Genomic DNA, 17,495 nt, shown 5'->3' with positions numbered 1-17,495 from the left:
TACCAGTTCATGTTAGACTTTTTTTGAGAAAATCCAGTGTTATCAACTGCCATTTTAAAACCACTCTTGAATATCTGGTATGGTGTGGCCCATTTTTCTGTTTGTTGATATTTAAAGAAATTTGTATGCATTGGACAAGAAAGCAATGTGGAATGCGATGTGGAAAGCAAATGGAAAAACTACCACATTATCACTTTTCCTGGATAGTCTCTTTCCAAACACAGAGACACCATGTATGCGAACCAGAAGACGTAAGAAGATGCTGGATGACCTTGGGGAAAGAAGAGGATGTTCTCATTTGAAGGAGAAATCCCTAGATCGCATTAAGTGGAGAAACTGTTTTGGGAGAGACTGTGGACCTGTCGTCTGACAGATTACTGATAAAAAAAGTTATTTACAATATCATGGTTTCAAAACAGTTTAAACAATGACCCAATTTTTTAGAAGCTTTTGTAGTGTTACAAACAGTCTATTAAGTTTGCTCAGTCTGCTGGTCACTCACATGCATGGAACAATTCAAGAACTGATGGGCAGATTTTCACAAAATTTGACAGTGGGCAATAAAAACAACTCAGAAACTAATTCAATTTCCATTTAGGCCGATGTATCTAACCATGATTTTAAGTGAAGATTACAGACATTTCTGTGCATTGGTATAGTGATAGGCTGTGGGCTGAACAGCTGGATTTCAATTCCTGACAGGGGCAAGATATTTTTCTCTAACCCCATAGTATCCAGACCGGTTCTAGAGCCCACCCAGACTCTTATCCAATGGGTACTGGGAAGGCACTTTTTCTGGGGGTAATGCTACCAGGGTGTGAAGGTGGATGTTCAACTTTATCTACTGCCAAGGTCAAGAAGGGTAGAACTGTACCTCCATTCCCCTATATGTCTTCAAGACATTGTTCTTAAAGAATTAAGCAGAGGGGAAACTTTACCTTTATTTCTACCTTCAGAAATTTGAGATAATAAAATAAAACATATGTCAGGAGTATATTTTCAAATATCCATATTCAGCAGTTATTCAGTCAGTCTCTAGAACATGATCACAATAAGGAAAGAAAACAAATACAACAGTGTCTTTTTTACTTCAAACTGCATTAAATCAGATTAGTTTTACTGTATTATTACAGGGCCTCAAAGCACAAGATGTAGATTAAAGAAGTATATATATATGAAGTAACATTGAAGTCTTAATGCTTATCATTTATTTATTCAGTATGTCTATATATTCTTGCAGTTTGAGTATCATCAATTAATTGTGAATTGAACTTTTTTTGTTACAAGCGAAAAGTTCATCATAGTCTCAACAGCTTCATTTAAAATTTTTCTGCTGAAAGCACTTATTAAGCAGGTGCTATATAGATTTTCAGTCTTGTTAGAATGTGCTAGGGTGTCAACTAAAAATGCAGACTATTTAAAAATGAAGCATACTCTCTTCTATGATTTAATGCCGTGTAGTGTGGTATAAGTTTACTGATGTTTAAAAGGAACATTCTGCCTCCCTCTCATATTCTTAAGTGTGAAACAGCATGTTCCTTCAAAAACCTCAAGCAATCATATTGAAGACAGTACAACGGAACAATTTTTTGACTGGTGACTGGGTGAAAGAGACAATTTACAGATATGGGTTTAAGTGCATCCAATATTAGTTCTGATAATATCAGAATGTGTGAAAGCAGCCTCACAATCTCAGTTAATATAAGAACGTGACTTTCTCCAAACATTCCTGTTTAAGTTATTCATCATCACAAATACTTCAACTCCAATATTTTAGTAGAATGAACTCCAAACTCTATGCCTCAGTTCCACAGCAATGACATATAGGCTGATTCAGAATTTAGAAGGAAGTAAAAGCCTGCAACATACAAGCTACAGGAAGATGTCATGTTGTTTTTTTATTAATTATTACTAGAGAATAACACCTATGATCTTAGCTCAACAGACCACCTATATCTTGGCCATAAAACCCTGGCAGGTATCCCTTAAGTTAAACACAATTCCACATGTGAAATGAAACTGAATTATTCAAAGTGTTGATAATATTTAATTTTACAAGGGAGAATGGTGTCTTGTGAGGTGACTGTGGCCTATAATTACATTTCTGTGGTTAATTTAGAGCTGTTTTTATTGGAATTTACGTGAGAGTTCTGGAGATCAAATCAGGATTTCCTATAATGGGAGATACAAATATGTGAGAAAATCACACATTTTCTCTTCCCATCTCTGATTTCAATTTATGGCTCATAAGCACTTTTTTTTGATACTTAACCAATTTACATTAATTTTCTCCCAAAATAAAAAAGTTATGCTTAACAATAGTCATTATACCACAGAATCAAATTAATGTAACTTCCCTCTAACTGTGAACCAGCATCTATTCATTATTTTGGTTATCATTAAATACATTTCACAATAGGCCACCAATTTGCTATAATTCCTATCTTCATCAATAGGCTTTACATGATATATTTTCATACACTTTTATAGAAAATATGCTAATTTATGGAAAATAATTAGTGAACAAATGTCTTTCAAGACTTCCAAATTAATAAGGAAATTATCTCTTTTGAATCATCAAGTAGCAAGCTGTGGAAAAAATATATACTTGTAGAAACACAACTGCACCCGATTTTATATACGTGTATTTACTTTGCTAGTGTGTAATTCTATTGTTTCATGTTAGCTCAGAAGTAGGACTTTGAGACACGAAATTTTAATGATTATCATTTATTGCTTTTCCTCTAAAAGCAATTATGTCTTCAGGATCCTGAATATAAATTCAACACTCAGTATTATTACGGACGTATATAAAATGAACTGATACGTTGTACATATCAGATATTTGCCATGTTTACCACTCTCATGAACACTGCAGGAATGAGAGATGTCTTATGGTTTAAGAGATCTAAAATATTTGATAATGCAGAGATGAACATTACAAAATAAAAATAAAAATAAACCATTTTAGAATTTAGTATAATATAATGAAAATTAATTAGTTGCTCTTAAATCAGCATTTTATCTAAGCATATTGATGTCTAGGAAATTTGAAAATACTCTTTGTATTTCCATGAAAAATATCTGTGTCCCAGTAATAGCTACTTTAAAGTCAGTTGAGATGGTTACGTAACAAGCTGCATATTTTTATCATATTCTTTAGATCTAATTGTCAAACAACATTTCCTAAGCCCTTCTCAAGTTATTACTCTCCAACAATTTCAACCAACCAATGCAACTACGAATGTCAGATCATGGTGTGCAATTTAATGAACAGAGCGTCCAGTGGAGCATGGGAATGTCCCTTAGAAAATGTCTGAATATAGCAATTCTTATTGTTTCTAACAATACTATACAAGAAATATGAATATATCCTCTGGTTTAAATCTGTTTATAAATAGGGAATCTGTGAAGAGCGGTTCGGGGGCTCAGGATGATAATACATGTCATCGCCCGAAGCTCTTCACAGAATTTCTGCCTCTTTCCTTTGTGACATGTCCAATGTGACCACATGGACAACAGAGTCCAGCCTCTGGTGCTGCACACCATGACCCACTCGTCAGTTGTCTGTCCTGCATATCCAGAAATCAGTGCTCTCTATGAAACAATGTCATCAAGTCGTTCACATTCCTAGCATCAAGTTTCACAGTGGAGCCTTTCATCTACAGACACATTGACACAAATACAGATAATTTGACATATTACTGATTAAGAATTGCTCCAATCTGTGACCATATACACCTTTACTATAGTAATATGATGGGTGTGAGTATTCTACAATTATTTCATTCCTATTAAAATTATTACTAAATTTATTATTCATATTTGCACATTGCAACTATTACAACATCAACAACATTGATCAGGGCTATGTAATACCACATATAACATTGATAAAAGTACGTTTTTTTGTTCTAAATATAAGCATTTTTTTGTTGATTTTTGTTTAGTTTTATATATATAAGCTGTGTTCTAATTGGTTAAATTACTACATTATAACATAATTGATATCCCATCATATACTACTTTCCAGAACAATAATTTTTCTTTGCTATAATTCATTTACCTCTGAACTTTTCATATATACAGTCTTAGAACCAGTACTTTACTTTCTCTCTGTCTTAGGAGTTATGTGACATCGATCAGCTTCCTGCCGAGGCTCGGGGTAGGAGGCTGAAAATAAAATCAACGTTGTCTGGTAGCCAAACGTCAAACTCTGGACTCACCCTCCTATTGTATCTCAATCCGTTTTGAACTCGATGAAGTGCTGGTATCAAAGCACCACCACAACGGATCCTTGCATCCAAACCTGTCGGTTCATATCAGCACCAAACAAAATTGTTATTCGGAGACAAAATTAAGAAACATATTCTGCTACTGAAACACTTTCTAACTTGGTCAATAATTTCCATGGTGTAAGTTTGAATTATTTTAATTTCAACAAATTTCTCATGTTGAAATAAATGAATGTCAACGAGCTTCTAATAAGCCTTTTGTTGAGGAAGAATGTATGAAGTGCCAAATGACTTCAGTATCAGACACAGCAAGTCATAACAGATGGTTGTGGCATTATAAATGCTGTGGTGAGTAACAGAGAGGGGGACCTAATGGACATATCTGATCTAGGTCTTCGATTTTCAATGTTGCATGACAAATGTGTTCCAAACCTGACCAGTTCTGAAGGTTCTTCTGGGCTATAGGCGTACAGTCCCTAGTTTTGAGACACTTGTCATTAAGAGTTACAGTCATATACTGTTAATTACGTAGCCATCTCAAATGCATATGTCTGTAAAATGATTCTACAGAAAATATGTTACATTAATTAAATATAATGAATTACTTAAAATAATTATAACATCACGGTTTACTACTACTCCTGAGTTTAAAATTTCGTATTTCAGTCCTTAGCTAGCCTGTTCTCTTTATTCGCATCTGCTTATTTCTATATAGGCCGTGTACCCATCTCTTGATACAGTATCACAATGCCATTTCCTCTTATTTTGGGCGCACTCCACTCTCCTTGTAATCAATATGCATGTTGCCCATTATATAGAGTGTCGCTGTGGGGAGGAGGGGGTCAGAGGAAATGATGTGGGGCTCTTTTTCTTTTTTTCTTTTTAGTTGGAGGCTTGAATAATACTTTTGTGAATGCTCTGTTCTCATTGATTTCCATCTCAATGTGGAACGAGCTAGCAAGTTGGAGAAGAAATTCTGTTTTTTTATTTTCTATTGTTGGAATGACTGAGGTTGACTAATTTGATGGAATGACTGAGTAAGTGAGGTACAACAGTAGACGAAATAAAAAATAGGTACAGTATGAGATTCTGTTTTGTTTCGCGTATTTTTGTTCTCTCCATCCTTGGTACAGTCATTCTGGCATTGATGTCCTCTGTTAGCGCTGTCTGGCCCACCGTAGTAGTGCATCTGCCAGTACATCTAAGTGGGCTTTCGTCTGCAACAAACACCAGAGTGAAATTAATATAGATGGTGCCCACAATACTTATACAAGAATACACAAATGGTGGTGGAGTTGGTAGTAGTAGTAGTAGTAGTAGTAGTAGTAGTAGTAGTAGTAGCAGCAGCAGCAGCAGCAGCAACAGCAGAGTAGTAATAATAGTGGTAGAAGCAGTAGTAAGGTAAAAAAGTAAAGTTGTCCTGTGCTTAACTAATTTAGCACTGTGCCATGAAGGCCTATAGGGAAGTGGATGTATAGATCCACATTTTTTGACCTCGGCATTAGTTTGAATTGGGTGGTCAGCTTCACGCCCCAGCCGCTTTATCCCCAGAGAAAGAGCCCCCAGTATCCATTGGATAGGAGGGTAGGTGAGCCCCAGAGCCAGTCTGGAAGGCATAGAGAAGAGAAAATTCTTGACTCTGCAGGGACTCGAACTCCTTGGTCGTCCAGCCCATAGCCAGTTGCTATACTGAATGTGATATGCCGGCAGTAGTAGTTTATTTAATGACACTGTCAGTAACTCTGAGTATATTCTGTCAAATGACTTAATGATAGTAATGATGAACTGTGAAGGAAGTGGAAGGAAGCTGCTTTGCAGTAGTTTAAGGTATGCCCTCCAGAATTTGCTTGGAAAGACTGGGGAAGCCTATATATATATACTTCTGTTGGAATAGTCAGTCTTTGGCTAAGTTCAAACCAGGCACCTCCTGAACACAGATAGGCAGATACGAGTATATTGCTTAAGCCAACATGCTTGTTAAGGATGTCAGGTGGGTATCAGTGTACAGGATTACCAAAATATCAACAGCCATAATGTTAAATATATTACACACTCATTACAATTTTTGTTGTTGTATTTTGCAGTGTATAAATATAGATATGCATACAGACAAACTGAAAAAAAAGATACATGGAATTAAAGTAAATGTTAGATTATGAAAGACACATTTCAAAACTATGGACAATGATAGATTTGAGTATTCTGAAGGATTCTTTGTTTACAATCTTGACTAGATTTGCCATATTTCTTTCCCCTTTGTCAGAGAGTGTGGGTGTTTCTTGAACTGGCCTGTAACATTAATTGAAAGATGTTATCCTTTCAATATTACATGCATTTTATTGATGCATTACTTGAAATTTTTTGTAGACCCATGTTTTGTATTTTATCACATTTCTTTACTAGAATGCGCACTTCTTTTACAAGCAGAAGCTCAAATAATGTATATGTAAATTTGTGTGTACTCTCAGAGGAGAACCTGCAATTTTTCCTTCTGCACGGAACAATGTCATCTATTACCATTCTCAGTATTTTGAAAATAACTGAAGAATGCATGCAGCCAGCAATTCAACAACTGTGGAAGTCATTAGGTTAGGAAAGCAAAAAATAAAGGATACATTGAATTCTGACCACTATCAACTAGATCAGTACAGATCAAACATAACTAAATGTTGTAAGGCTGACGTGAATAACTGGAAATCTTGAAATGTTTATATGGTGCCTGAATTAATACTGTTGTATAGGACCTATGGTTGAAAAGAAATGATGGAAAAATAGGACCAGGGACAGTGCAGCAAGAGGAGCCTCGAAAAGATGGACACTCAAGAAGAGAAGTCAGGTGTAATCAGAAGGTGGTACTGGATTCATGGACCGTGACTTACAGGAGTAACTACATCTTGGAATAGAGAGGGCGTCCAGCAGGATCTTCTGGAAAGCTCTTGTGCTGGAGATCATGAAGTTAAGGGTCAAACCTTCAGTCTGTATTTCTAAAATGAATATCAGGATGGTCAGGACATTGTGGAAGGGTCGGCCACCTCCAAAACGAAAGAACAGACTGCACATAGATTAAGAACTGGAGATGTAGGAGCACTGGTCGCTCTAGGTAGTTTGCCCACACCAACTGAAAGAAGGACATTAATTTTTTGCACTCTGTTGTGTGTCATGACTTGGAAATAAAAGTTGATGGTATTACACATCGGCCGNCAATTAATCAATAATTTCAACAATCTAATAATCTATGTATTCGACCTTCCATTCATTCATCAGTCCCCATTTTAATTTACTCATAACGCTTCCCATTAATCCATCCAATCAACAGTCCACCCATTAATCAACCAATCCACTCACCCATACGGATTTTCGCCGAATAAACAATTGATTCATCCAGATAGCCAGACTGTAAAAATAATTTTTGGCAAATAATGCATTTCTGAAATTATACAAGAGCGTAGTTATGAAAGTAAATTTATGACATCCCCCTGCTTCATACCACGCTGTCAAGGATATGAGGAGTTTGGAAATATGCTCCATTCATTTCTTCACACTTATTTTTCCATTGGCTCTACAGCCTCCTTAGGCACTGGCCCCTGATTTTTTTTTTTCAGTTTCATGATCATTTTACAGACGGTAGGACTCCTTGGACGAGTGATCAGATCGTCGCAAAGCCTTTACCTAAACACAGGACAACACAAATACAGAATAAACACATACCAAACAAAGATGCCTTGTGTGAGATTCGAACCCATCATCCCGGCTTATATCTAGATATGGTTTGTCAGAAGTATACCTATATATATATATTCTCAGTAGACTCCTGTCCTCAACTTTGAATATTTCCTCTTATTTGAGAAATCTAAGCCTTGGATTATTTCTTAGGTTTATTATTTCGGAGCATTCAAGCACCGTAACAAAAAAGGAAAACAATATTCAACACCGCGAGACTTGGGGTTCTCATGATGGTGGTCTTATCGGATGTCTCATAATGTACGTGGTCTCATAGAAGTTAACTAAGCTTATGAGGAAGGTGGGCCACTCAGAACAGACAAGGCTAGGATTGAAAGGGCAGCCCTGAAAGAGTAAAGGGAAATGGGGTCTTTCATGAAACACTCAGTTATGTCGTGTGATAGGCCGCGCCATAGCTCAAGCGGTTAGTCGCTGGCTTCCCACCTCGGCTGCCCGGGTCTGGTCAAGTGGGATTTGTGGCGGACAAATTGGCACTGGGGCAGGTTTTCTCCGAGTACTTCGGTTTCCCTTGCCAATCTTCATTCCACTAAATTCTCCACCATCATAATCACCCGTGGCAGGTACAAGAGGCCAATCGGTGGCCGCCGTGACGAGTGGACCCAACTGGACTCAACCCCCCACTGTGTGAATTTAAAATTTTTAATTTTTATGTCGTGAAAAAAAGAAAGAATCATATTTTCTGCAGCTAAATATGTAGAGAAAAGAATAGGTTAGGTTAGGTTAGGTTAGGTTAAGTTCTCTGGAAGTGAGTGTGAACACTATGGTCTCTGTGTTATAAGGCTGTGTAGCTCCTAGAAAGTCCGACATTTCTAATTAATATGTGACCTCCAACTTCAACCCTGAAGATAGAGGGAATATGCTCCTTCGAAACTTCGGACTCTCCCCGAACTACACAATGTTACCTCTTAGAAGACCATACTCTTCAAGGAAAACATTATTCCAGTTTCATTATGTTATTAGAATAAGGTAGCTGACCTACAAAAATGGGCTGTAAGTTAATTCAATGCGTTTATATTATGTCCTGATAGATCTGTCCAACATGGGGGACACTTCCCTATTCCGCCCGTTAATCCTCTTAAGAGCAGGTAGATGGCAGTAACTCTGCTTAAAGTAGCTCATAAAACCTTCAAGTTTGTTCCTCGTTTGTTATAAAGAGATTTATACTCAACACCTGCTCCTGGAAGAAAATGAGAGAATTTATAAAGTTACCTTTATAAAGTTACTTTATAAAGTTACCTTAGGATAATATTAAGGTATCCCTAAAGACAAAATTTCTTAATTGCTGAACTTAAAAGTGACGGTAAAGTCATTCGTGTAACTTTAGAACTCAACGTAAAGGTACAGAATATAATACAACTTACAGACATGAGACTAAAATATATCCATCTGGCTACATCTACTTTCTTGGCGACACAGTCTTCGAAGAACATTGGACTGATATACAATAGATATATAGTCTGCTCTATTATTTGCTTTTGCCTCCATCTATTCTCTTTCAGCTCTGATAAATCATCCTCTACATCTTCGAGTCATTTCAGTCTGGGCCTTCCAGCTTTCTTTCTGCCGTTTGTCTTACTCTCAATACATTTCTTCGACAAGCTTGTTTGGTCCGTTTGAGTTACATACCCCGAACACTCCAACCCTCCCCTTTTGATATTAACAGAGCAAGGGTATTATGCAGTTATGTGATGAAGGGTCTAATTGTTTCAATTCCTTGTTATGGTTATCCAGACCTCATGCTAGGTTACTGGTTCATACACAATGCCCAGAAATTTCCTCTCTCACATATTTAACGCAATTGTATACTTTCTACAAAGGTAAAAAAGGTAAAATTGTCCGTGTGCTTATCGGATTATGCGCTACGCCATGAAGACGTAGGGGGGAGTGAATGTATAGATCAACGTTTTCTTGACTTTAGCATTAATTTGTGGTGAGTGGTCAGCTTCACGATCAGCCAGCCTTACCAACGGGTTAAACCCCCCGGTACCCAATGGATAGGAGGCTGGGTGGGCCTTAGAGCCAGTCTGGACGACATGGAGAAGATAATATTCTTGACCCTATCGGGGCTCGAACTCCTACCCTTCGGTCGTCCAGCCCGTAACCAATCGCTATACCAACGTTCTACAGCGACTTCTTAAAATATTACTTTTAACACACATCTTTAAAAATCAAGGCTAAGAAACGGTTTCGTTCCACTGTGGCACTCTATTTTCCTGAACTTCGCAGGTACGACACAATGATCCTGTCTCTCTCTTCCACACCATGACAAGTATATCTAATTATTCCTTTCTTCTTGTTTGTTTCCTTCTTTATTTCATTCTTCATCCAGCTATACTTGTATTTTACCATGGCTTCCATCTTCCGCACAACTTTCATAAACCTGTGTCAGAGTTTGAGTTCGTACGGCTCTGTCCTTCAGGATATGACTCCATGTTGTCTGACGGAGCGTTACCATTATTTTGCAGTAATCTGACGACTCCAGATTCAAGGTGGAACTGTAAATATCTCTTTAAAGGAAGCAATATTATTTACTCTGTTCTCATTACTAGCTCTGGTTCACTCAAAGCCTGTCTCAAATCTCACCATCACTACGTTCCCAGCATTTCCTCATTTTCGAGTTACTGCGTCACATGTCAGACTTATGTTCTCATCAGATATGGAGTAATAAGTAAGACTAACACAGGATTCTCGCTGCACCTCACACTCTGAGTCCAAAACAGGGCTCGAAACCCGGACAATATGTGTTGGCGGAGAGAGCCGGCCGCAATGCAGCCACTAACGTTGCCATTACGTGGCTTATTCTTCTACCCTGAAGATGGAGGTGAGAGGTTTCACCGAAATATTTGTAAATATGTAACGCTATATGATGTGTTCCATTTCAGAAGACAATAATCTGCGCAAGTTAAATATATTCAGAGCGGGCTGTCCCGTCAGAAGCAGAAAGCGAAAGTCAAGCCACGTGTAGCGGTTTTGTGTTCGGCAGTGAAGACTTGAATTTACATAATTGGCCCCCTTACACACGTGACTTCTTTATTCACATTGTACTTACTGAGGTAAATCCAGAAGTGTAGCAACGTATGGTTTATCTGCGCAAGCCCGAAAGCACCTGGCAACGCTGATAGCCCAGTTACATAACATTTAGGAATTTATGAATTCAAAATGCGATCACAACTCTTTAGGAAAAAGTAAATTTAGGACAGTTATACACAGAAACATTTTTCGTAATAATTTTCCTCAGGCACAGAACTACATAATAGGAATGATTAACACCCATACAATACTCTTAACGCAACAGCCAAAGAAGGTCAAGTCAGAAGATAAATACAATTTTTGATAGTAGCAAGAAAACAACCTCGTAGTAGAGAGACATATTTATAACTTTTATTTGGTCAAACAGATTCTAATTTTTTACGAATTGAAGCAACATGATTCGACAAAGATGTTCAAAGGAAAGAAGCCAAGCTGCGATGGTTACAGGAACTGAGCCAAATAAATAATCTAGGGAACATAAGACATGAAGCTAGCAGCCATTTTAGAACTAAAAAGCAGGGAATATATGAGCTTGCAATAAACAGTAAGAAAAAGAACGTTATAGAATAAATGACTTCAAGAAGGGTTACCAACCTATAGTAAGTGATGAGGACAGTGACTTGCTTACAGATTCCCACAATATTTTGAATAGGTGGAGGAACTACTTCTCTCAGTTACTGAATGTACATAGGGGCAGTGATGTTAGGCAGACAGAAACACATACAGCTGAGCGGTTAGTAGCCGATCCTAGTCCGTTTGAATTTAAAATTGATATTGCAAATTTGGAAAGTCATAAATCTGCAGCTAGTGGTGAAATTCAGGCAGAACTTATCCTGACTCCATCACGTTCTTGAATCCATAAACCCAATAATTCTACTTCAAGTAGGAAAGAACTGCCTCAGAAGCGGAAGTACTCCATTATTGCACCCGTTTACATGGAGGGCGATAAAACGTACTGTAATAATTTTCAATTCAATATACTCCCTTCAAGGTGAAGTCCATACGTAGATAAAATGACTGGGGGTCATCATGTAACAGATCAACAATTGATCGCTTTCCTTGCATTCATCAGATGCCGGATTAAAAATGGGAGTAAAATGAGACAGTACATCAACTATTCATAGGCTTCAAGAAAGCATATATCTGAGTTGGGAAGGGAAGTATTGTACAGTATTCTCATAGAGTTGGGTAAAAGTAAAAGTAAAGTAAAGCTATCCCTGTAACAGGCCATGAAGGCCCATAGGGTTGTGAGACGTTGAGGGTCCCACATTATCTAGACAATCGGCTCAAAGATGGAGGTGAGGTTGTCTGCCTTACCCGCCGGCCACGCTTTGCTCCCCAGGAAAATCATTTAATTAATTCCTAGTAATCATTTCTGTTAGAGGCTGAGTCGACCCCAAAGCCATAGTGCGGCCGGGAGGATTAGGTCAATTGAAAAAATCCAATGACCTCATCGGGGCTTGAACCCGCGACCTTTCGACTTGTAGCATAATGCCTCAACCAATTACGCTACCGCGTGTCCCCATAGAGTTTTTTTTTCTTGGCACTACAGCCCGAGTGGGCCTAGGCCTCCCTCCATGAAATTCTCCGTTCACTTCGGTTTTTCTAGATCATACACATTCGGTAGGACTCCTTGGGCGGGTGATCAGCTCGTCGCAATGCCTCTACCTGTACACAAACACAGAAAAACGCACACACACAAACTAAACATCCATGCCCTGAGTGGGATCCGAACCCACGATCCCGGTTTCCAAGCGAGCGAAGACAGTGCATGCCTTAGACCGCTTGGCCACCGTGACCGGCCCCCATAGAGTTTGGTATGTCCATTAAATTAGTTACACTTATTAAAACGTGTTTAAATAAACATACGTAGTAAAGTCTCTACAGGCGAACATTCGTCTGATACGTTTCCTATCCAGAATGGTCTAAAATTAGGGGCGATGGTTTTCAACTTTGCTTTAGAAAAGCTCATTAGGAAGGTACAAGAAATTCAGCTGGGACTGAAATTAAATGGGACACCTCAGCTGTTGGTCTATATTGATGATGTGAATTTACTGGGAGACGAAATAAATGCTCTGAAGGAACACAGAAGCTGCAACTGACGCTAGTAAGAAGGTTGGTCTAGAAGTAAACACAAAGAAAAGTAAGTGTCGTCTTACTGACGTATGTTATTGATGTCTCATTACCAGAATTACGCAATGTAAATAAGTTTCCGGCCGGTCACGGTAGCCGAGCCGTATAAGGCATGTATTGTCTTCGCTCGCTTGGAAACCGGGATCGTGGGTTCGAATCCCAATCAGGGCATGGATGTTTAGTTTGTGTGTGTGCGTTTTTCTGTGTTTGTGTACATGTAGAGGCCTTGCGACGAACTGTTCACCCGCCCAAGGAGTCCTACCGAATGTGTAAGATCTAGAAAAATCGAAGTGAACGGAGAAGTTCATGGAGGTAGGCCCAGGCCCACTGGGGCTGTAGTGCCAAGGAAAGAAAAAGTTTCCGAATTTCTTATTCTTCCTCAATTACTGACAGTCACTTTAAGTAGGATATTGCACGATGCCACCAACCAGTTTTAGCTACAGATATATATTTAGTTACGGAAACCACATCAAGAAAACAGATATACATAAAATACTGTTAATTTTTTATAATAAATACACATTCCAATGACTCAAAATCCACATTATTCTTGCATAGAAATTGTGTTCGGTTTCATTATTATTTTATATCCAGAGAGCATTCGTTTCTATTTCGGTTTAGAAAAATAAATTATCTTGATGTGTCTTCAACGTTCCGTAAATTGCTGGAAAGCTTAACTTATTATGTTTGTAAATTTATCGGATAATATGTCATTATAATACAACTTTGGGGCACGCGGTAGCATAGTTGGTTGAGGTACTATTCTACAAGCCGAGAGGTCGCAGGTTCGAGTCCCGATGAGGTGGATTTTTCAATTGACCTAATCCTTCCAGCAACACTATGGCCCTGGGTTCGACTAAGCCTCTGACAGAAATGAGTACCAGGAATCTTTCTGGGGGATAAAGGGTGGCTGGCGAGTAAAGCTGACCTCACCGCCATCTGTGAGCCGATTGTCTAGATAATGTGGGAGCCTCGACGTTTCACAAGTATATGGACCTCAAAGGTCTGTTACAGGGATAGTTTTACCTTTACCTTTAACAAAACTTCATTATAAGACGAAAGTGAGAAGAAATTACTGACCCTAAGCTCATCACCTTCTGTCTTGACAAAGCCAGAAGTATTGTTTACCTAATCTACGTCATGTCAGAAAGGACTAGGGTTAAAGGACGTTAACAAGAATATTATGACCTAAGTGTGGAGAAGTAATAAAGCTCTCGGACAAAACTTCAAGACGGCGAATCTTATAATTTGTATTCTTACGCTGATCAAACACAGAAGGATCACACAGACAGGATACACAAAAGACATTTGGAAAATGTGAAATGTACACAAATATTTGGTCCAGAAACTCAAAGGGGAGGAGCACTGGGAAGTAGAAGAGATAATATTAAAGTTGTAAACTGGACTAAATTATTTCAGAATGAAGTTGGGTTGCGGGGCTCTTGTGAACGCCGTAATAGTCCTTCGGGCCCCATAAAAGGGGGGGAATTACTTGACTCAGGGACTCTGCTTCATGTAGATTTTTCAGAGAATACTGCTTCATACAAACCGTTTTATAGAACATGCAACCTTGTCGGTCCTCATCTTCCCCTTTGGGGCAGTCTATGTAACCGTCGCAGAGGACGTGGTCTTCTATACAGCGATACCTCCCCATCCTGTCCGGGGTTGGACACGCGAACCTGTCCATACCGTCTTCCGCGGGTGGGCATTCTGTAATACAAGACAGGGCTTGGTTACTTCTTAGTTGATTAGTTACTTCTGTATAAACAGGATGGCCCAAATTTCAGTTCACTGATTAGTAAAATGTATAATATAAAAGCCAGACAAGTCTGAGTTCACAAAAAATGTTCGAAATGAGACCCTCAAAGTTCAATGGACAACCCATAACACCGTGATACCGTTCTACTAATTGACTGTCAGGTTTAGATCTGAATGTTTCCGTTAATACGAAAGAATATTTTAGGTAAACTAATTTTTGGGCCACTCTGTATGTATAACCCAATATTGGTCTCTTCTGCAAGTGACAGAATTTTTGATGGTAACAGATATTTATGGTATTTTATAAAAATAAATGGACAGTAACAGAAGCATAAGATTCACTTTCGCTTTATTCTGTTTGTTTCTTGCCGGAAGAGGCGGTTAAAGATGGCGCGGAGATAAATTTTCATGTATTTTGATGCTTGTAAGAGATGGAAGTTTTCTGTCCGTTCAATGGTCGGGCAGATTTATCTCCTTCTATATGTTATAATATAAATGCCGTCGTGAATGCAACAATTTATTTGGTTGTAGTTCTTTGTCTTTTCTTCCTCTACATTACATGTTTCGGCCGTAACTTGCCATCATCAGGTGTATTTTTCACTACGTAGCTGTCACACTGCACACAATTCAAAATCTAAAACACCAGCCTGTCAGTTTTGTTTAAAATCTCGCCAACATATGCTCATTAATTTGATTTTAGAATTTTAATTTAAAATTTTATAACTTTTAAAATTCAAAATTTAAAGTTTTAAATCACAGGGATACCCGCTCTGTGTCCACACGTGCTTCAGCGGCTATTTCTTGTTTCCAGCACCGTTCACGTATTATTCTGTGCAGGCTCCCTGTGTGTGTGTCGCTGCTCATCCTTAATACGCTATTAGCGTATTAAAGATGAAAAATACACCTGATGATGGCCAGTTACGGCCGAAACATGTAGTATAGAGGAAGAAAAGGCAAAGATCTACAACCAAATAAATTGTTGCATTCACGACCGCATTTGTATTATTACATATAGAAGTGTATAGAGCAACAGGATGCTTAAATATAATATAGATTTATCCCCGATAAAGTGCCCCAGTAGGGTTTGGTTAAATGGCTGACTGGATAAAGAACAGAATTCCATTATCAACCTCTGAAACTTTCGCAAAACAGCTTCATTGATTTCAAACAACAGAAAAAATTCATACAAAATACATAGAATTTCAGCATAATGTTGATTGTAGTTATGGTTATATTAAATGCTACATCTACACAGTGACGTCATTCATAAAGAGAACGTATATTAAAATACACGCAGGACATATGAAAATCTATACTTTGTGATATAAATTTATAAGAGAAGGCATAAGAATTCACGCCACCAGAAATAAATTGAAGTGCGTATTACATAAATATTAAGGTTTACACTCTTGTAGCATGAGGTGCTGTATATTAGGCTCCCAATGCTTCCCAGATACTTTGCCCCTACATTTTTCCTTGTTCTATCTACTACTACCCCTCTCGCAGGCTCATCTGATTTCTTCACGCCTCTATATCTGTTCTCTGTTTCTTTTCCCGCATCTTACTCTTTTACCCTGAACATGGAGGCAGCAGGTTCATCAGAAATATATTCGTAAGGTTTAACTAAACTAAGTGGTGCCCTGGAAGATATTCATCTTTATATTTTCCGCTTGATAATCTAAAGTCTCATTTGATAAACGAATGCATCCTGTTGTGTTATCCTACATAACTACTTCATTATTGGTTTCCATCTCAACACAACAACTATGACGGTCTCAGTCACATCTCACTGTGTATAAAAGTTTATTGGTCTTAATGATATGACAGTGTGCTACGTCTCGGCTTATAAAGCCATCATCAGGCAGTACACATCAATGAATATTTCTTTTCATTCATTAATTCATGGGAACTTTAATACTTTGCACGTACTGGTTATATATATTTATATGCAACTCAGAATTAAAGTAGCAGTTTCCTTACAGCGTTTACCCACACAACGCATGTTAATTTTATTTTAACCTTTCTGATATAATTACTATTTACTGCCCATGTTAGGTCCTTTCTTACTGTGACACGGCGCGCCCTCAAGACGCTGACTAAGGAAATTGCTGTGAATACATTACGGTAGCTGCGAATACATCGAATAATCAGTCTGGGACAGCTGACAAGGGGTGGTCCTCCAGCTTTGCGATTGGTCGTAGAAATAAGAACTGGTCATCGCAAGAAATGAGCGTGCTACGAAATGTTACATAGGGTCTTGAACTTGTCAGGTTATTCTTAATGCGACAATGAACTTTCGGGTTCCATAAAATGCTGAAAATTTTTAAGCAGATGAGTAACTTCTGACATAACCCAACTTTATGAAGGTAGTTGCTATTTACTTCACGTAGCAGTGCAATGCCTGCACAGTTGACCACCTATGTAACATCAGATTTAAATATATGACACAAACTCCGTCCTAAGTGCAATAATTTATTGTAGTTCTTTCGTCTTCCTTTCTTCTACACTACATGTTTCGGCCGTAAATGGCCATCATCAGGTGTATACACTCACGTAGCTGCTACACTGCACATAGTTTAAAATTTAAACGTGAGATTA

General features: G+C 38.2%; 1 protein-coding gene across 1 annotated transcript in view; it reads right to left on the bottom strand.

The window, feature by feature from the left end:
• Positions 1–314: 314 nt before the first annotated feature.
• LOC111865592 overlaps positions 315–17,495 on the bottom strand; it is a 368,127-nt gene continuing 350,946 nt past the window's right edge. The window contains exons 2-3 of the mRNA XM_023853760.2: positions 14,689–14,849; positions 315–5,452 (exon numbers count right to left, since the gene is read on the bottom strand). Coding sequence (XP_023709528.1) covers positions 5,393–5,452; positions 14,689–14,849 — 221 coding nt within the window. The 3' untranslated portion in view covers positions 315–5,392. The remainder of the gene's footprint in view (positions 5,453–14,688; positions 14,850–17,495) is intronic.

Source organism: Cryptotermes secundus, unplaced genomic scaffold (genome assembly GCF_002891405.2).
Source record: "Cryptotermes secundus unplaced genomic scaffold, Csec_1.0 scaffold1137, whole genome shotgun sequence".
Lineage (NCBI taxonomy): Eukaryota > Metazoa > Arthropoda > Insecta > Blattodea > Kalotermitidae > Cryptotermes > Cryptotermes secundus.
The sequence above is the reverse complement of the archived record's forward strand: the minus strand, read 5'-3'. Positions and strand labels throughout refer to the sequence as shown.